This window comes from Hippocampus bargibanti, linkage group LG20, assembly GCF_051943395.1.
Source record: "Hippocampus bargibanti isolate YZ-2025 linkage group LG20, ASM5194339v1, whole genome shotgun sequence".
Classification (NCBI taxonomy): Eukaryota; Metazoa; Chordata; class Actinopteri; order Syngnathiformes; family Syngnathidae; genus Hippocampus; species Hippocampus bargibanti.
The window spans coordinates 4,770,462-4,792,774 of record NC_142753.1 but is presented as its reverse complement, the minus strand read 5'-3'; the positions used below and the strand labels follow the sequence as shown (position 1 = coordinate 4,792,774).

Here is a 22,313-nt window from a genome sequence, read left to right as displayed (position 1 = left end):
TGATTTGCTTTCGCGGGCCGAATAAAATGATGTGGCGGGTCAGCTTTGGCCCCCGGGCCTTGACTTTGACACCAGCAGTCTAGTAGCATTACTGCATGACCTTTGGTTACTTTTTTTGCTACCATTCATCACATTGTAGATTTTTTTCCCCACTCCATTGTTAGACCAGTGCCTTTACTTACATTTTTGACGTCTATATGACTTTGAGGTGTAAAAAACAGGGGACTATTTTGTATGCAGTACCATCTTTTTGGCAAACTTGCCTGGGCAGTAAGCAAAAGAATCACGCTCCTTTAGCTCATTAGAATTTTTTTTTTCATGGCGCCACATAAAATAAACCTGCCAAGTGTTTTTTACTGTATTCCCTCGGCACGGGTCACCCAAAGGGCGACAGCTCAAAGGAAGCTTGATAACGCCGTCCAAGCGAGGGGCCTATCCTTGCTTTCAAAACACAAGGTTAAAGCGGTGTATTTCTTCAAAGTGACACCCACTGAAAGGGTGACAGCTTTAATTAAGGGGGTATCGACTGTGTGCTGCCAGCAGCTTGTACGCAGAGGGCGGGGGGGGGGGGGGGTACAGCAGCCTTTGTCAGTCCGGACTCCCGGGAAGTCTCGGCACTGGCTTCAGATCAGACAAAAGGTGCTGTAGATAGCGTAGCATTTGCACGGAAAGTAGCCCCGCGGCTGATCTGGGCTCTGGGTAATTGTGACCTGCTCGGAGTGTCTAAACGGGCCTTTTTCAAGTAGACGTTTGATCATCTCGTTCAATTATCTGAGAGGAGTCCTGCCACGGTATGAGTGGAGCCCATAAGCCCGTCGCTCCGGAAATGAGGGAGCGTTTTGATGTGCGGGTGTTTCGGTAACTTTGCACTCTTGTTTAATCAGGTCAAGAAGAGTGGGCAAACAGTCGCGGCAAAGCGCAGTCGGCGAGGACGACCAAGGGAGCGTACAGGGAGCAGCCGTATTCCAGATACTGAACTGTGTCAAGGCCCACGTCCGAGTCCTCGTGGCAGTTCCACCCCAAGTAATGGATTTTTTTTTAACTCATTCACTGCCATTCCCGAATTGATGACGTGGAGCGCCATTCCCAAATTTGTTCGGGTTTTGTTTTTTCTTGCGCGGGGGTGCCGATAAACCGCCTGTCAGACCTCTGGCAATGTTTTTCCCATCCACGAGGGGACAGCATTTGCCTTTTCTATATTTACCAGCACGTCCATGTTGGCGCTTTGTTACAGCTTCAGCTGTTGTTAAAGCGCGACATAAATCTATACGTATGTATTGCATTGTATTGTATTTTGTACAGCCAGCCCCATTTGATCATCAGATAACTCCAGACCCATATTACTTGGCAATTAACTCTTTTTTTCTGATAAAAGAAGAGAGTCTAAGATTCCTCATGCTGAATTGAATGTTTATGTAGTCCTAAAAGGCAATATTATGTGGGTCCTGCCATTTGAGTGACAATGACAAAAACCCTGGCTTAAGTGGACACATTTTTGCACATTGTCTGGCAGTGAATGGGTTAATGGACGCCCCCACATTTTTAGCAATCCCAAAATCAGAATCAGAATCAGAAAACCTTTATTCGTCCCACAATGGGGAAATGTGCAGTCCCCAGCAGCAATTGAAAGGGGATGGGGTGGGGGGTGAAAGCCCCCCACCCCATCCCAAAGCCAAAATGCGTGATTTACTGTAAAAAAAAAAAAAACCTCTCGTAAGACTGAGTAAAATGTTTCCCCAGTGCCTCACTGGATACCAAAATTGTAATATCATTATGACATGAGACAGCATCCAAAGCCCTCTGCAAAAATGGCATAAGATGTTGGCAAAATCCTCATCATGAAACTCCTCAGCTTGCTTCAACATAGTTCCAAGGCACCAAAATGCCACCAGAGGCCTTGAGAGTCAATGTTGTTTCTTTGAAAATATGCTATAGCCTGAGCATAAAAATCAAACGTAATAGATAAAACGTCTTCCCAAAAATAACCCACAAATCGGCAAATAAGGGAATCCATGAATTGTGACTATGTAGGGAGTTTCCGCACAAACCATGAAGTGTAACCGCCTTATGAGTTTACCACGCCCAGTCCATAAACAAAAACTGTACAGCTCAGCTAAAAAAATAGCCGCACATGGACATCAAATGTTATATAAAAGTAATATCACATTATCTTGGAAGCTGGTCGCAGTTCCTTTGATACGATGGTGCACATTACACCTGTTCACATGGGGTGTACCACAGGGTTCTATACTTGATCCTCCTTTTAATTACCACATATGTAAACATGTTTGCTCAAAACAAGCTACTTTCCCCCCTAATATTGTGATTTCATCCCTGTGATATCATAGAATTGTCTTGTAGAAAAAAAAATTCCAAAGCACTGCACTTTTCTTACCTTTTTTTCTTCTTTTCGGTGTGGGTTTCACGCTGTCCTTTTTCAAGCAACTTTACTCCTGCTGGGAAATACAATTCAGGATGTATCCTTCCTTCTTTCCAGAAGTGTTTCTCACCGTTATGTAACAGGGACGAAGACGACTGTATCATTTTTGTAATTATCGCGGTGAGCTATCACCGCAGCTAACGAGTGCAACTCAATGTATCCCCCCCCCCCCTCCTCTCCCTCGATATACGTCAATGGAATCTTGGTACATTGCTAAAGATGTTAGGGTTAGCGCTATTGTAGATAGCTTTTTTTTGGGAGGAGTAAGTGTAAATGTGGCCCTTGTAAGATATGAGTTTTCAAAAAAAAACAACAAAACAAAAAAAAAAGTCATATGTGTATACATATTGTGTTGCTGTTTCCTGATTTTGTAAAATACTAGTCCGTCGGTCGGTGTTAAAGGGCTTATGAAAGCATGCCGTGCAATGTGGATATCGTCAGCTCTTTGTCATGATACACTTGTGTTGATAAATCTCTTTAATACGTCAAATAAATAGGAATTTCATATCAAACACAGAAATGTGCAAAATTGTCCACGGTTATTTGTCGTTTGTGATCTTTAGGTAATTGTATTTTTTTTGCGCTTAAACGGGTCATTTTGACATGATGGTAAAATAGAAATTCGAAAGCTTACTGATGAATATGACAGACTCGTGACATTTGTGAATATGTTACCGCCCGCTAAATTAGACTTGTTGAGCTTGTCTGGGGTTTTATTTGTCAGCTTATATAAGCCCTTTAATATTTCCCTCTTGTCAATGCTGAATAAACATTTTTGGGAGGAAAAAAAAACAAACAAACAAAAAAAAGTGGTGATGTTATTGACTTGATAAAATTCAACTTTAATTTAAACTAAAAGGCAGACAGAGAGGAGACAAAACAAGAATACAGATTGAGGGGGATTTTGGGGGACTTGATTTTGTGACCACTGAGATTTTGCGAATTTTGTGTTTACCCTGACAAACAAGTCTCATAGCCCCAGCTCTCTTTCTCCATCTTTCTCTGTATCTCTTCTTTTTTTGCTTTTGCTGTCCTTTTTTTCTCTTTCTGCTCAACTCCACGTGGTCCCCGTTTAAAGAACCTGCCTTTTCCCCTGTCCCTTAAAAGACACTCATATGACCCCCCTCAGTTGACCTCAGCAGATGCGAGGACGGCAGTAGCTGTTTAAAAAGACCGCCAGCCCACAAGGTAATACAACCAGACCCAGATTAACCTCTCTCCTATCACGTGTCACATAAACACATTCTAAACTTAAATGTAACTATGTTTATCTTGTCTGTTTGTAGGCCTGGAAGCTGAGAATAATTAGCCATCTTTAACAGCAAATGTAAACTATGTGATAAATCGCTGTAACGTTTTTTTTTAAGCAAGCACATAATGGATGCGTAAACTGCACTTGTGTAGTTAGTTTTTGTTTTCATCAGTATTAACCGAGGGACTCATTATGTTGTTTATATTCCATCTTAGGTCGACCCAATGGGCCATCCGTTACCTCCACGTTGGCACAAAAGGTTTGTAAAAAGGCTTTCATTCCACTTTTTAAAAAAAATATTTGATAGATTTCTATGTAGCTAGCGAGCTATATATATTTTTTTATATTTGGTTACATGTGCAATCGACAGACAATATTGTACACTAAATGCTCCCGCTTCTATTTTATGACGGCTCGTATTCTTCTTTCCTGCGCCAGATGTGACGAACAGCACAAAGAAAAGACTCACAAAGGATCTCAAATATGCCCCCCCCTCCTCCCTCGAAGTTGAGGTGAGATAAAAAAAAATGTATTTTCAAGGCGCTGGAGAGGCGGGGTGGACGGGTATATCCGTTCTGCAATCAGACAGTAGCCGAAACTTATTAGCCGAGAAAACTAAATAAAAGATGCGTTATATGCAAAGCTAAGTGACATCACGCACTTAACATCAATAAATAAGTGCCTTACTCTTGCATTGTTGTGACACTCTTTGAGATTTAGTCTCATTTAGAGTGTTAAAAAAGGCAGCTCCCATTTATTTTCCTTTTATAACCCCCCAATTGGAGTTCTGTATGCATAATAGTGATGTCAGAAAGCCCCACCCATGTGTCGTTTGTTCTGGTTGTACGTCTTAATGAGAATTGACTTCCTTGGCTGTTACAAATACAAAGTGGCTTTCAGTGGGAATTGAGGAGTGGGGAGTGGGGGGGGGGGGGGGGGGGGGGGGGGGGTGTTAGAACATTCCGCCTGGTGCGTAAGTCCACAAAAGCCTGACTGTATTCCGTTGCGGCGCGTTATGTCCCGGGTGCCAGACAATGTTTTTCCATTAGAGGAGACGAAGGTCGGGTAAGACGGCGGGCCGAGCCTCAGACAATAACAATCGACCTGACGCTTAGATCCCCGCCTTGCAGCCTTCGGGGTCCGCCCGGCGCTCTGAAGTGACTTCAAATGACAATGTTATCTGGAGCAAGCGGGGAACTGGTTCACAAAGTAAACAGGGTGTGTTTGATTACGCATGCATAGAAAGAAAAGACGTTTTCCACGTTGTTCCTGGAGGCTGCGACAGCCCTGACGAAAGGGAATGGTGGGGAGACAATCCCCCAGGGGGAAGAAATGTAAAAGCATGACACGTCGTGATTTTATATATATATGTATATATACAGTAAAGTCTCGTTATATCGATATCGGATATATCGATAGTCCTGGTTATATCGATACTATTTCTATGCACGCACGGAGAAAATTACATGCAAACAGGGTCGGATATATTCATAGTCCCGATATCGATATTTTTTCGGACTCCCTTGAATATCGATATAACGAGACTTTACTGTATATAAAGAGACAGAGAGAGATTTTTAATAGATATAATAATTTATTAAGAATTACGTGTAATTTATATCTAATAATGTTACAGATATATTATTTTTATAGATATATTATTTTTTATACATAATAATATACATATATATAAATGAAAAGTCAATTTTACATATGTGTCCAATAAGCAAACAAGAAGAAATTATGTATTATTTTTAATATATTTAATAATTTACTCATAATTTAATGTAGTCTATTTCTAAGCAAACAAGAAGAAATCATAATCAACAATCTGTCAATCATTGAAATATGTTGTGTGACTAATTTTCTGCTCGCTGGCCAATAAATTGTGCTTTCAATTGTGACGCATTCCATCCCCCCACCCCCATGTAACCACCCCTCTCCTTTTTGGCCTGTAATTAACTGTGGGGCTCTTCATGTGCTGATGTGCAATCAATGTCCGAGTGCCTCGGAAGTGAGGATTCTTGTGACCCCGGGCCACTAAGTGGAAAGTGGAATTAGCATGGATCGATCAAGGGGGCACTTTGATTGAAGGGGAGGAAGGAACGGATCAAATCAAATGACGATGACTGAGTGGTTGCGTTTGCTCTTGGTCACGGCCTATAAAGTTGCAGTGAAATTTAAATTTCAGTGCCAGAAATGCCATATAACAAATAATACAGTAGTGACCGGGGCTGTCTAGATTGGAAAGGGTCATTTTTGTGGAAGAGCAACACTATAAACGGCCCTTTGGGTAATTTGCAAATAATGACGAGAAGCGCCAGTGTTTTGCTACTTCAAAAATGAATGAATAGGAGAAAATCCTTCCTGTCTACCTAGTCCCCCCCCCCCCCCAAAAATGTCTGTGTGTGCAGTCAATGCAGTTTTTTTTTTTTTCTGGGCTAGCGAGGTGATCCCTCGGGGACCGGTCTGAGCACGTAGCGGCTTTAGCTTCACATCAGTTGTTGGATGAGGAGATAAAAACCACAGCGCTCTCGGGATAAGACCCGAACCTTGTGACCTCTGGGGCAGTCTCCCTTACAAGAATATTTCTGTCGGATTTCGTGCCCGCTTTTTTTTTGCCACTTTCACCCTTCATTTGTAGTCTTTCTGTTTGCTGACTTAAGCTGCGTGTCATGTTTTAGAATCAGCCTGTGAGCTATTAACTCTTTCACTGCCATTCCCGAATTTTTATTTGGGAATTGAACATGTGACGTGGAGCGGCATTCCCGAATTTATTCGGGTTTGTTTTTTTCTTGTTTGGGTGCCATAAACCACTAGCCATGGCCTCTGGCAATGTTTTTTCTTGTCCACAAGGGAGCAGAATTTCCCTTTTTTCCATGTTAGCGCTTTGTTTCAGCTTCCGCTGTTGTTAAAGCGCTACATAAACCAATATGTATGAAATGTTTCGTTTTTCAACCAAAATAGTTTTCAAACAGGTTTCTGGAACGGATTACCGTGGTTTGACTAGTTCAATTGATTCCTTGCCCACGTTGAGCAAGATTTCCCGGCTAAAAAGCTCTTGACATGAGACGGTATATGTGGAAGAATGTTTTTGATACCCTCCTCGTGCATCTTGGCTCTTTTTAATGAGTTTTTACCGAGTCATTATTTGCTCTCTCGCCGACAGTTTGATGAGGAGATCAATACCGCTCTCATGTACAGTCATTAAACATTAAGGCTCTATAGCTGGCGGTCAGGTGGTTGCCATAGCAACTGAAGGCAGGGACGCACAGCTAGCCTGCAGGATGAGTTCAAAGGTAAAAAAATAATAAAACAGCACAAATTGTGGTTTTTTTGTTTTTCTAAATATTTGGTCTGTAAATCCAATAGAAGTTAAGTTAAATAACGGAACGGAAAAGTCAACTGTATTTAAAACTGTACTTCAGAATCAGAATCATCTTTATTGCCAAGTATGTAGAACACACAAGGAATTTGTTTCCGGTAGAACACGCTGCACTAGTATCGTCGTCAAAAAAAAGTGCTAAGTGGCACTATACAGTTCCATTTTGGCTACTGTTGAAAGGATTAAATTACACAGTGCAAATAGCAGTGCGACACAGTGAGAAAATGTTATAGCTTCAAGAAGCAGCCATGTCTGTGTTAAAAAAAAATATATAGTCTTACTGATGTGAAATCATTTTTGGAGTGCGATTTATTTTTTTTTTTATTTATTTTTAATATTTGTCGATTCAAAATGATCATTTACCCCCCCCCCCCCCCCATAAAAAAAGCTGTACATGACAGACAGATTTTCTAATGACTCCTTTCCGGGTGATCATTTCATATTGTAGTGCACAGGTGTCAAACTCAAGGCCCGGGGGCCAAATCTGGACCGCTACATCATTTTATTCAGCCCGCGAGTGCAAATCAAACTTTTTGTGTGCATCTTATACACTGGAAAAAATGGTACTTGTTTTTTATGGTTAACGGGGACCGGAAACAAACAACGGTATATTGTGGCACAACGTCAGTACTTTCAGCTGTCGTAGCGTTCTTTTGATGCAAGTGAGCTAACAAAGCGTTAAGTCGTAGCCAAGTTGTATTGTTGCACGGAAAAAATCAAGACGAGAGCTAACGTGAGCCTTTTTTTTCGGCAACCGTGCCTCCAGACCCAAATCAGTTGCCATGGCAGCGTGAAATGAAGGCAAGGTTGACAGGGGTGCAGTCACTTATTGGCATTGCCTCAAAGGTAGCACCTCCTGATGCCCTCGCCTCCAGCAGCTGTAGCGCCGCATCAGCGTCAGGCCAAGCGCTCTCCCCGAAGGGGCGGCAGCCGCTGCTTGACCGGCTGGGACTTAATTGGAGCTGGAGGACACCATGCAAAGCTCCCTTGTACCACCCCCCACACCCCCCACCTACCGCCATTGCCGCCGCCACAGCTGTGCCGCCGCTGGCCGGATGGCGAATAACAAAAAAAACAGTGACTCCAACCCGGCGGGTTGGAAGTTGCCACATGGCCGCTCGCTGGACTTTTCGGGCCGCCAAGTTTGAGTGAAGCCCTTCAGCGAGGCCGACTGTCTCTTTGTTTAACCATGAAAGACAAAGTTAAAGGGAGATGAAGTGTGCGAGACTGTGTCGATTTTGGGCAAACACCTGGTGGTACTGGCCATACTATGAATCGCTATACATGTACAGTGATACCTCAGCTTACGAACTTAATTGGATCCCAGAAAGTGTGTGTAAGGTGAAAAGTTCATCTGCCGAACATTTATTTCCCATAAGAAACCATTAAAATGAGAATAATCAGTTCCTGGTTCGCCATAAAACATAATTTTCTACTTAATTAGCCTTAAAACTACACAAAATATAACTTATTTTATGTATAATAAATGAGCTATTGTATTGTAATTAAAGAAATATCATAAAGTCGTTTTATTTACATTGTGATGGTCGTTGATGGCGTTGCCTCTTGATGATATCCGAGTGAAGTTTCTGTGTTTTCTCGGCGATAATACCCTCACTCACAATGTCCTCTGCTAGCTGCTTTTCATTAATCCAAATCAACAGAAGGTTTTCTTTTGTGTCCTTTTCAGCTTAACACTAGCCTGCAGTGGGGTCTTTTTCGGTCCCATAATAGCAAAAGTACTCCACCCGATAACAAACCGCATCTGCACTCAAAGAAAGGAGGTGACAAAAACTAGTCCGCCAGCCTCCGTGGCGCTGTGGCGGTTTGGTTCGTCCACCGAAAAGTAGTTCGTCTGCCACGATTATATCCTCGCGAATGTAATGTTTGTAAGGCCAAAAGTTCGTGAGCTAAAGGGTTCATAAGCTAATGTATCACTGTATTGGCCTTTTGCCGACCAATCAGAGAAAAGAATAATCACTCCTAGTTTTCTACCCGGCGACTTGACAATAAAAATTCCAACCTGCACGCGGGTCATCGAGTTGATCCTTGAAAAGATGATTATTCTCATTGCTAGAATTCCCGTGCGACAAACATATTTCAATAGCTGCTGTGATAAACAAGTACTGTTTTTTTTTGTTTTTTTTTTTGTAAATGACGACGGGGAAACAATTAACGAGTGTTATTGAGACTTCATTTTTTATAGCACAGGTTGGCGTAAACTCGACGTCACCCCCACGACGGCTGTTCCCCCTTCCCACGCCTTCCGCGCCTTTCTTTCACCCACAGGCGCTACATCAGCATTATAAAAAAAATTGAAGGGATGTTTTGTCCTTTCACATTTTAATTACAGTAAAGTCTCGTTATATCGATATTCAAGGGAGTCCGAAAAAATATCGATATAACCGGGACTATCGATATATCCGACCCTGTTTGCATGTAATTTTCTCCGTGCGTGCATAGAAATAGTATCGATATAACCGGGACTATTGATATATCCGATATCGATATAACGAGACTTTACTGTACATCGATTGCGTAATTCAGGTTCATGGCCGCCATAACACGTGTGACAACAATGCATCGCGGCTGCAAACCCGTTACCGTTGCTATTTTGTGGATGAAATAGATAAGACGGTTCAGCGTGATGGCAAATCCGTAGTGGAATATTACAGGTTGGCAACCTCCCCCCCCCCCCACACACACCCCTTTCCGCTGCCATATCACCTGGGCAGGCCCCACAAACATCACCCTCGGCTTCTTTTTAGATGCTTGTGCATAATGGGGAGGTTTTTGCTCTCTGAAGGATGAATCAATGTGGCATGAAGAAGAGAATTTCCAGCCCATTTCGCCACTCTGATTACCCCCCCATCGTCCCAGCATCACATACAGCTCCCTAATAGGTTGTTGTGTGTCATAAATCTCTTTTTTTTTTAACCACCCCGCCATCACAGCCGTATGCCCTGCTTATTCGAGGCAATGTGGGGTTGGGGTTTAATAACTAGCGAGCGAGAAGGGCAAATATTCAGGCTTAGTCTTTAAATATTTTTTTAAGGGGAGGGGTGCGTCTTGACTAATACGAAAATCCTCGTCCACCATATCGATGGGCTAAAATGGAAGAAAGCAAAAAACGGGTTGTGTCGACTGCAGAGGTAAAGAAGCCAATGGACGAATTACCTCATTCATTGCCATTCCAGAATGTATTCTGGAATTGAAAATATGACGTGAAGCGCCCTTCCCGAGTTTGTTTGTTTTTTCTTGTTTGGGTGCCGATAAAGTGTTGTTCAGACCTCTCACAATGTTTTTCCCTTCCAGGAGGTGGCAACATTTCCTTTTAGTCAATGTTACCAATTTGTTGTAACTTCAGCTGTTTTTAAAGCGCTCTATAAATCAGTATGTATTGTATGTTGTACTGCCGCCCCCATTTCAAGCTCAGATAACTGCAGATCCATATATGTAATTTAGGAATTAACTCTTTTTTTCTTAATGAAAAAAGAGATTCTAAGGTTTCTTACGCTAAATTAAATGATTATTTAATATTTAATCCTCAATATTCTGTGGGTCTTGCAATTTGAGTGAAAATGACAAAAACCCTGGCACAGTGGACACATAAATTTGCACATCGTCTGGCAGTGAATGAGTTAACTGTAGACACGAATCAATTAAGCGCAAATGGTAATTAATCATCCCGACATTTGTGCGATTATATGAACAAACAAGCAGAACGCTCATAATTAATTATCGGGAACTGCCGTATCTATCAATCTTTGGAATCTTTTATATAGATTTATCAATTAGCGAATCACTCGGCGTCATCCATTGTTACTGTTCTTGTGCTGGAAATATGATCGCTGACGTGCGACTACAAATTGTGAAGTTGCGGTGCAGTTTTAAGGGGAAAAAAAAATCACTCCCTGACATTCAGCACGCCGACGGGGTTTCGTGCGAAAGTACGCGACGCTAACACAGGAGCTCCTTGTTTGTTTCTTGTTGACACGGTGATCAAACGGCCTCTGTTGTAAGTCTTGTTGCTTCAGAAGACGGCGGGGAGAATCTCCGTCAGACACGCGGCGTGACGTGAAGAAAAAAAGTGGTGATGTTGCCATCAAGAACTCGGCGCGGAAATATGACAGAAAAAGAAGTCAAGGGGTCATGTAGAGTAGCGGGGGAAACGCAGAGCATTTGTCATCCCTGCACACGAGCACTAATTAAGGGGGGAGGAGAGAAAAAAAAGGGGGGGGGTGATTTTCATTTAGCTCTCCCCATCTAATCATTTTATAATAGAGTTTTTGTCCTCGGGGAGGAAAACGTCTTCTCTCACATGGCTGCTTGATTTGCCGTTTAAAAAGTGTGAGGACGTTGTACGGATGCGCGTAAACACCAAAGTGAAGATTAATTAGACTCAATCAGTCGAGCGCTGAACAAAGGATGAATGGTGAACGCAACCGAAAATGTTCATTTGGTCGTCTGCTTGCTCAGAGGATGTGACACAAATAAAAACATATTTGCATTGATACTTGAACGCCTGATATGGAAACAACAAAATGAAAAATTGTGATTCATCGAGTATTGATGTTTGAATAAAGTTAATTCCCAAGTTATATGGGTTGGGAGTTATCTGAGCTTGAAATGGGGGCGGCTGTACAAAATACAATGCAATACAACTCCGAGCAATACAACAAATGTAATAAATCACTAACATGGACAAAAGGCAAATGCTGCCGGCTCGTGGAAGGGAAAAAAACATTGTCAGAGGTCTGACCAATTCGGGAACGGTGCTCTACGTCATGCTTTTCAATAATGGGAATGGTAGTGAATGAGTTAAAATCGTCAATTTTACAGATTGATCCACATTTTGCCCCAAAATGTGCCTCCAAAAATGCCAACGTCGGATCCTTATACCATACGAAAAGTGGCATGTTAATTTTCATGCTTCTATTGGCTAGAACTAAAAAGTATCGTCCTCATTCGTCTTTTAATAGCATCCGTGTTGAGATGCAACCACCCCCCCACGCCCCCGCTCCCATCCACAAGCAGATTGTCAGCTCATCCCATATTCCATTGACTCCATTTGCAGCATATCGAGCAAATCCAGAGAACAGCAGCACTAAATCCACTTTGCTCATTTCACTCCGAAAACCCTAAGCCCCGCGGTGACGGCCATTCTCTGCGCTCTCTTTGATTTGACATTCCATTTTATAACTGGTGGCCAGCGGGCCGGCTGATGCGTAGGGGGTTTGGGGGGGGGGGGGGGGGATCGGACTAATACTGCCACAAAGTGGCCCTCCAGTGCACGAACGAGCAAAGCGGCGGCGCGGTGGCCGCGGTCAAGGTTATGATGCCACAAGAGCCGTTTCTTTCGGATCTTTGCGTACGCAGCCGCCGGGAAGCCATTTTCAGAACCACACCGTTTCGTCTTCGTCCCGTTATTTTCACGTCATTTCAATTCGTAATTGGCCCGAGACCGGATATTCATATTTCCATTATCTATTTCACAGCAGTTTATGTCTTGGACTGGTTGGAAGCACAGTAAAAAAAAAATATTTTAAAGGATAACCGACACCATTTTTTTTTTTTTTAATAGCATCTGAAATACCCAAAACACGCAGGCTGATATTTTTAGTCAAATGCAAAACACCAATAAAAATGACTTAAAGACTCCCAAAATTGCCACAAAATGAGCTTGGACCTAGGCAGATTCAGAAAGTCCCACCCCCTTGTTCGTGAGGTCACTATTGGTCACACACTGCCTTGCTCCAGAATCAAAACAATGGATTCAGAGAATATGCTTTCTTGTTACTCATCCAGTTATGAATATGATTCAAATAGTTCTTAAGAGGAAAGCATAAATGTTTGCAATCGATTAAAGAAGTCCTTCCGTATCAATTCGAGGGACCTGGACCTCAATGTAGCGCCCAGAAAATGCACAAGATGGTACACAAGCTCTGTTGGAAATGGGCTGATTTGCCCACTGGGAATTTGTGTAAACTTAGTTTCTTTATGTGCGTTACCGCAATTGTCTGCGACACATAACAATTCACCATGGCGTTATTGATGTAGTTTTCCTTCTAATTTCGCGATCAACACGGTGTTTTCAGATGAAAAAAAATTCCCAAAATGCATTGTGTGTTGCTTTCTCGGTCACTGGCGTTCCCTCTGTGATGTGACTTAGGGCAGCGTCATCAACTCGACTTCATGAATATTCAGCGCGAATATTAAAACGTAAAATATAGCTATATGCAGTGGAATCTTTGTAAAATGCGCTCAGTAGAAGTCATTTCAAGTGATTTTACAAATTATGGACTCAACTTGTCCGGAAGTATCAGTTGTCCTTTAAATTACTTTGTCAAAAGAAAAAAAAGTATTTTGGCCCCTGGGTGGTGTTTGCAATCTTTTTCTTACAATGCAACGTTATGGCTGAGTTGTTTCTGAAGTCATTTTGACTGTTAAGCAGCTGTGAAAATACATTAAAGATTTCTGCCATATTCTTAAAATGAGTATTTTTTTAAAGATACTTTATATTGATGATTTAATCATTTCATTATTTTTTAATTGCTTTTGACTATCCTCTTTTTTTAACTGTCTTAAAAAAATAGGTAATACTTACCGTATTTTCTCATGTATAAGGTGCACCGGAGTGTAAGGCGCAACCCCTGTGAATGGTGTTTTTTCAAACTTTTTCCATATATAAGGATCACCGGACTATAAGACACACTTTCAGTGAATGAAAAAAGTTTTCCAAATATAAAAATATACAAAAGTTTTTGAAATATAAGGGACACTACATTATAAGGTGCTATAGACCTGTTGCGGCTCAATATGACTTCACATAAAAGGTCATCGTTTGAAGAAAATCAAAAAATATGGTCATTATTTCATCATTTTTTTGTATTGTTTTTCAATTCTCCTCTTTTTTAATGTCTTCACATTTTGGGAGTAGTAAAAAAATGGTCATATTTGGTCAATTTTTTGATTGCTCAATATTTTTCTTCTGATCGCTTCCTTTTTATTTTATTTATTATTATTATTATTTTTATTTAAGCACGTGCAACTGATTCATCAACAAAAACTCTCTTCTCCAGCATTGCCTTGAGCTGATAAGAACTTTTTCTTCATGACACAGGGCACTTTGCCTCTAGGCTCAAATCAATCTGTGGCCTTGGCAAGAACTTTTGGCAAACCAGACGATCATGCTTTTCGTTTTCTTTTGTCCATTTCTTCCATTCCTTCTTCCTTGGTGAATATTTCTCATGGACGAGCTGAGTGAATTGATCAGTAAGACTTAAGTAAACGAAGGACACAGGCGTGTCGCTCTGATCCTTCATTGATCAGACCTCAGTATCAAATGCATGCAATCTGATCCACATCAGTGAGCCACTTTGTGGGTGGATGTGTGTGCGTTTGTGTGTCTGTGTGTGTGCATTTGTGTGTGTGTAAATATGATCCACGTGATTTATTGGCCTGCAGCAGATTTATGACCAAAGGAAGAAAAATGTCTGTCAGGTTTCTGTCTTCCACCCACATAAATAAATACATAAATAAATTGACAAATAAATAGACAAATAAATAAATAAATACATATATGAATACATGGATGAATAAATGGATGAATAAATAGATGAATAAATGGATGAATAATTAAATACATAGAGATAGATAGGTAGATGGGTAAAGAGATAGGTAAATAAATGATGATAATAATAATAATCATAATAATATGTATTATTATTATTATTATTATTATTATTATTATTATCATAGACACTTTACAGTCACAGGATATTTTTTCTGCGGGTGAGCAGCGGCAGCCACACGTGTCAGCGTTCATATAAATGAATGAATAAATAAATAAATAGAAACATAAAATAATTAAATAGATGAATAAATAAATTCAGAATTACAAGGTATTAAAAGTAGTGAAGACATTACATTTTTGAGGTATTTTAAATATTTTCAAACGTGTTTTTCAGAAAAAAATATACAGTACAAGTTTATATAATAATAATAATAATAATAATAATAATGATGATGATGATGATGATGATGATAATAATAATGATACATTTTATTTATAAGCGCCTTTTAAAACTCTCAAGGCTACTTTACAGGCAAGGACATTTTTTTCTTACAGTGTGTGTTCTGTCCGAGCTGTACTACCTAGCTCCTATAGTAGCTGCCTACAATATTATGCTGCCTAGCAATATTATGCTAGGTCCTAGCATAATATTGCTTCAAATAGTCTTTGCCCTGAAATTCGATGTGAAAAGAGTTTTCTGAATATGCGCAACAGAAAATCCTGCTCGCTGAGCACTTGTCGACGTGGGGATTGTTTGTCCTTGGCCAGCAATGCCTTCGGTCTGGCCTTATCGTCAAGCACCGAGGCGCCGTCCGTTATCATTGTTGAGGTGCAGCGTATTTTTAAACACCTCACTATGTTGCCGCTGACCCACTTCTGCTCCCTAGATTGGTTATTGATCGCGCTTTTTCTTAAATGTACCGCCACATGCGCTTGTGCACGTGAACCCAGATGTCGCAACCTGGCTCGCTACTGTTTCTTGCTGCATGAAAAATGCTGAACGGGATGAGCCTTGTCATCTTCTCCGACAGCTCCCTCCCCCCACTCCTTGTAAATAATGATTATTTCACGACCCCATCACTTTTGCTTTGCCGAGCAATATTTTGGAGCGCATTTATTTTTCCAATTCAATGGCTCCTCATATTTCATTACCTGAGGCGGCGGCGTTCTTTTTCTCTCCACGGCGAAACACAGAGTGCACGATGGTTGGCTGTAATCCGCGGCCGCGCAGCGACGCAATCGATAAACATGATAGAGAGTCTTATCAATCAATAGCACTTTGCCTGCGCATCAATCTGGACATTTGAGCAACTAGCTAAACTGCTATCTGATGGATTTAGCGTGATTATCGGATTCTGATATTTCACACCGCCTCGGATGCAAACGGAACACTGATGCTAGTAAATCATTGGGTGTGACAAGCATGGCGGAAATGGTCGGTAATCTCCTGAGGTGTATCTGGCGCGAGGGGTCTGGAAAATTGAGATCTTGATACTAGGCGTGCTTATATACGTCACTTCCTCACTTTACATATGTCACTACCTCACTTAACATACGTCACTACCTCACTTTCCAGATGACACTACCTCACTTTACATTCAGAAATGACATGTCTTGTCTGTTATCAATTGTATGTCTTTTTAGCCACGTTATAAGTGCCTTGCATGCCCTGCACCCTGGGTCCGAGAGGACATTAATTTCATCTGTGCTGTATGTCATGCATATGAGCATATTTGACAATTAAGCTGAATTTGACTTGACTTAAAGGACAAACGACGTCCCCGGACAAGTTGTGTCCATAATTTGTAAAATCACTTCAAATGACTTCTACTGAGCGTATTTTAATAAGATTCCGCCGCATATAGCTATATTTTACGTTTTAAGACTCGCGCTGAATATTCAGAAAGTCTTGTTTTTGAGTTGGTGACGAGTCCTCACGTGACGTCAGAAAAGGACCGCCTGCTGACCGTGAAAAGGACGCATTGTCCTTCCATCACGTCAATGTATTTTGCTGTAGTTGTTTGGTCTGGGGACCTCGTGTTGCACCCAAAAGCCGCCAGAGGGCGTCCAAGCGCCATTTAAGAATTTATCAGCCTGTGGTAACGGAGGTGGCCACAGTAGGTCGCCATTTTGTGCCTCTTTTTTTGTGAGAGATTTTCCCCCAATGTTGCCTCAAAATGGCCCAAATACATTCTTTAATCGATTGCAAACATGTATGCTTTGCTCTTCAGAGCTATTTGAATCATATTCATAACTGGATGTGTAACAAGAAAGCATATTCTCAGAATCTGAAGCCATTGTTTTGATTCACAAGCAATGCAAGACGTCTTGGCGTGACGTCACAAAATGGGGACGGGACTTTCTGAAAATGCCCAATTCGCAGCTCAATTTTTCGCAGATTTTGGACACCTTAAGTCATTTTTGTTGGTGTTTTGCCTTTGACTAAAAATGTCATACTGCGTGTTTTGGGTATTTTAGATGCTATAAAACGTTTTTCTGGTGTCAGTTAAAAAACAAAAAAGTGACGTCGGTTGTCCTTTAAATGTTGATGCTACTAAAATAGCAAGTGCCGTAGCTGACTTACCTTTGAGTTTTGACAGTTGGACTGTCAACATGAGTCCAAAGTTCAGAATCAGATCAGAATCAGAATCATCTTTATTGCCAAGTATGTAGAACACACAAGGAATTTGTTTCCGGTAGAACACGCTGCACTAGTATCGTCGTCAAAAAAAAACTGCTAAGTGGCACTATACAGTTCCATTTTGGCTACTGTTGAAAGAGTTCAAAGAGTTCAAAGAGTTAATGGCTTGGGGGAAGAAGCTGTTTAAATGTCTGCTGGATTTGGTGCGCATGGATCGGTAGCACCTGCCTGAGGGGAGTAGCTGGAAAAGGTGGTGGGCAGGGTGCGGAGGGTCCAGTAGGATTTTCCGCGCCCTAGTTTGGATTCTTGCAGTGTGCAAGTCCTCGAGAGTGGGTAGGGCGGTGCCAATGATTTTTTCCGCCGTCCTAACTGTCCGTTGAAGTCGGATTTTGTCCATTTTTGTGGCGGCCCGAACCAAACGGCGATGGAAGAACACAGGATGGATTCGATGACAGCCGTGTAGAAATGTTACAGCACCTCCTGTGGCAGGCCATGCTTCTTTAGCAGCCTCAGGAAGTACATTCTGTGTTGGGCCTTTTTCAGGATAGAGTTGGTGTTGACCTCCCATTTCATGTCCTGGGAGACTGTCATTTCATGTCCTGGGAGACTGTGATTCCCAGGAACTTGAAGGTCTCAACGGTTGACACCAGGCAGTTGGATAGTGTGAGGGGTAGCTGTGGTGATGGATGTTTCCTGAAGTCCACGATCATCTCAACTGTCTTGAGCGTGTTCAGCTCCAGGTTGTGACAGCTGCACCAGAGCTCCAGCTGCTCCACTTGTTGTCGGTACGCAGACTCGTCGCCGTCTTTGATCAGACCGATGACCGTGGTGTCGTCTGCGAACTTTATGAATTTGACAGCTGGGTGCGTTGAGGTGCAGTCGTTTGTGTAGAGAGAGAAGAGCAATGGAGAGAGGATGCATCCCTGCGGGGCTCCAGTGCTCGTGGTTCGTGTTGTGGATGAAAGTTGCTTGAAAGTGTCTGGATCTTCACCCATCTTTCTCAAAGACCCGAGCAGAAATACTTGATCTGAAAATCACCTTGATACCGCTTCAAATGGTTTGTCGTGCAAGTCTTGTACATAATTAGTCGCGCAGTTGGAGATGTGGCGAGTTGCAATCAAAACTTCACTTTTCCCACTTAAAAATGTCAGAATCAATCACAGCTTTCAAATCTCACTGAGTATCAAATTTGGGATTTCTATGTTACAAATAAGAAAGTATAATGCGGCGCAGGCGGTTTACTTCTCTGTATTAAAGGTCGATGTTTGGAATGAGCACCGTGTAGCATGTGTGGGAGGCTATTCTTGAATTTTAATCTAATTCTCGTGCACTGTAGTCGGCGTCATTAAACAAAGGGTTTGGGTTGCTATTTTTGTTTTAATCTTTTCATCCTGTGGTGGCTGACAAGACTTCTTGCAGATTTATTTATTTATTTATTTATTTGTTTGTTTGTTTATTTGTGTATTTATTTATTGTAATTTAGTTAGGTATTGTTTATGTGTGTGTGTGTGTGTGTGTGTGTGTGTGTGTGTGTGTGTGTGTGTGTGTGTGTGTGTGTGTGTGTGTGTGTGTGTGTGTGTGTGTGTGTGTGTGTGTGTGTGTGTGTGTGTGTGTGTATCTATGTATGTATGTACAGTAAAGTCTCGTTATATCGATATCGGATATATCGATAGTCCCGGTTATATCGATACTATTTCTATGCACGCACGGAGAAAATTACATGCAAACAGGGTCGGATATATCGATAGTCCCGGTTATATCGATATTTTTTCGGACTCCCTTGAATATCGATATAACGAGACTTTACTGTATGTATGTATGTATGCATCCATGCATGCATGCATGCATGTAAAGTATGTAAAGTAAGTGCATGCATGTATGTAAAGTAAATGCATGCATTTCATGGAGAATGACAATATGCGCCATAAAACTTTGATATCTGATGATTTATTATTGTCTCAAATAAACAGTTAAGGTAAATGCATGCATGCATGCAATTACTTTAACCGTTTATTTATTTATTTATTTATTTGTTTGTTTGTTTGTTTGTTTGTTTGTTTATTTATTTATTTAGGGCATTCGGTTGAGTGTTTAATTGCTAAAGTTGATTCAATTCATTTAACTTCGATTAGGGAAAGGTTATTGGACTTAACGAAACCATGCACTTGACAAATACTATATGGATTTAAAACAACAAAGAATTACACAAGTGATTTCAAATGAAACGTTTTTTTTCCCCAAGAATAAAAACTAACCGGGTAGTCGAGTGGTTAACATGCTCACTTCACAGCCGAGAAGGCGCAAGTAACTGCTCCCACCTTCCCACGAGCAAGGAACATTTTGATTTCTTCGCCTTACATAAGGTCTGCTTGTTGTCTCATTGTGACATTTTTTCCGCCGAGCAAACATTTACCATCTTCTCAACTTGAGGCAGGCGATGCAAAGTGTAACGAGACTCCCCACCGCCACCTCCGCTTTGGCGCAAAGTGAGAAAATTGCCACGCCGCCCGAAGACATGTAGTCTGTTCCAAATGACGGGAAATGCATCATCGATCTTATCGCTGCAAAATGTTCCATTTATCTCCACTCGGGCGCTCTGCTTTTCTGGCAAAGCCGCCTCAATCAAATGATTACACGTGCGGCGTCAAAAAAGCCTATTTGTTTCCTCTCACTCTAATGGTGCCCCCCTCCATATGGACTCTTGCCAGTCCGGTGATCACCACCTTTCGTGTCTCGAAACCGGTTGTACGGATTGCATCAGGTCAGACGTATCTCGTTGGGCGTTTCATTATTCATTGTTCTCATTTTCCATCCTTGGGGATTCATTTTTCTTCACGAAGTCATTGAGAAGGCACTGTGAATGCCTATTTCCTGCTGGGAGAACAGCAGGTGGGGAGTGGGGGATGGGGGCGGATTGAGGCGTTGCAATATGGAAATACAAGATTGATAGAGACGATACCAATAAAAAAAAACTGAAATTGCTTTCTTTGCTATTGATCGGAATCATTTTCCACCCCCCCCCCCCCTTGTGTGCGCGCGCGTGCGTGTGTGTGTGCGCGCGCGTGCGCGCAAATGTGAAAACAACCCAAACAAGGGTGGCGATAATGCATTGTTGTGGTCAGCATGCCGATTTATTTGCTCCCGCCGCCGTTTCGCGGAATTTTATCAGCAGTTCGCTCCTGCGGTGTGACTGATGCAACGTGCGCGTGGTGACGAGACAAGAATAAATCATCAGATATCAAAGTTTTATGGCGCATATTGTCATTCTCCATGAAATGCGCCACCCACCAAGTTACGGTGAGTTTTTTTCTCGTAAAACCGAAGAACTAACACAATATAAGTGCGAGAAAAAAAATGTACGTACATGAATCAAAAACTGCATTTCGATAGAAATGATGCTGTCAAACCAATACAATACGGTTTCAAGATTGTTACTTTTTTTTTGTACAAAGCTGCAGATTTTGGGGAAAGTATTGTAGCCCAGAGTTGGAAGCAAACATGGTGAAGCAACATATATATACAGGTAACATCTGGGTTACGACCAGGTTCCTTTCCGACAAAACCGTCGTAAGTCAAACGGCCATAAATCAAAAGCATTCAAAATAGCTGACGCGAGGATAAAATGATCATAACAAATGATGGCACGCTGGCATCTCCTATACGACAGGATAGTATACGATGTCAATTTGTTGTTTTTAAGCAACTTTTTCTATTGAATACTATTTGATACCAAAATGTTGACAGTTCATTTATAAATCTTATAACTTTTAGTGTCATTTTAATCATTTTATATTTCGTATTATGAATCTTTATTACTGTGCCGGCGCATACGCTTTCTGCTGACCCAATACGCACAGCTTCCCATGCATGCAAGCTTTACAAAAATCACTCTCCCTGCTAACGGAGAAGCCAGACGAGGTCACCTGTCTGAAAGAGGCGGCGGCGCCGACCATGAGCCCGACGCGGCGTTTGCGGGTACGAAAATGGGACGCTGTCAACTTGTATTTGTACTTTGTTTTACCCTGGACTTTCTATGTCTTCGTCCGAGCCCCCTCCCCCCAGTTTTGAAAGGCGCTTATAAATGAAATTTATTATTATTATTATTACGTTTCTGCACCACCGTGTGCGAGTTGTTTCTCGCCATTGTCGGGTTTCCCATTGCCCCCCCGCAACTCGTCGTTTTTAGTGTTCTTTATTTTTGATTATTCCCCTGGTCCTCTTTTTGGGAGCAGCGCTTTGTGTTGTAGCTTAATAAATCATCCTGCACGGACCGCTGGCTGTAGCGGTGGCAGTCGTAGAATTAAAAAAAAAAAAAAGTCTGGCGGTCGTAAGTACGGGTGGTCGTAACTCTAATAATAATTATTTATTATTGTTATTTATGGTATTTTTTTGCCATCAATTTGCTTAAAACCGCAAGACTCGTACGTGCCCAAATCTTTCCACTTTTAGCATCAGTGATGGAAAGGGAAACAGAACATTTTCCGCAGTAAACATTTTTTTTTAGAACGCGGATGTGACACTCATCTCTCGCCTGCACTTTAGCCCCAAGGCACAAATTTCCAACGGGATCATTCACACCTTTTGCCTGCTCAAAATGTCACGCCATTGACAACTTTAAGCAGCTTTCAGCAGCTTTTTTTTTTAATTCTCCACTGAGCTGACACCTGTCATCTTGATTAAAATAAATGAATCGGCTTCTCGTATTCTAAAAATATGTCTGATGAATCTCGCTGCCTGCTTCCCGAGGATCTATAATTACTGTGGTCACATCCAGCGCGGGAAAGAGAAATATGATGTCCACCCCCCCACCCCACCCCCATGACCCCTCAAGCCCCACCCTCCCTTGTTCTTTCTCATCCCTCTTGAGGCCTTCTCTGCAACCCAATCATCCCCCAGGAGAACAAAAGCGAGCTGCGAAAACATAAATAGAAGCATCAAATCAAATCTCTGCTCGTCGCCATTGCTACTCTGACAGCCGCCTGCGCTAATTAGCCATCAAAGCTAAGACCCCTTCGCGAT

The 22,313-nt window shown here is 41.8% G+C and overlaps 1 protein-coding gene across 3 annotated transcripts in view; it reads left to right on the top strand.

Annotated features, from left to right (window-relative positions):
- The window catches only part of khdrbs3 (KH domain containing, RNA binding, signal transduction associated 3), a 97,802-nt gene that overhangs the window by 52,899 nt on the left and 22,590 nt on the right, over window positions 1-22,313 (top strand). For 2 of the 3 annotated variants that reach the window (XR_016113450.1, XR_016113451.1), the window contains exons 9-11: window positions 885-1,023; window positions 3,908-3,951; window positions 4,131-4,204. Coding sequence is in view for 1 of the 3 variants with exons in the window: in XM_088986862.1 (XP_088842988.1) it covers window positions 885-976 (92 nt within the window). In the remaining 2 variants the exon portion in view is untranslated. Of the gene's footprint in view, window positions 1-884; window positions 3,888-3,907; window positions 3,952-4,130; window positions 4,205-22,313 lie in introns of those variants that run through there. The other variant, XM_088986862.1, reaches the window with a different exon arrangement.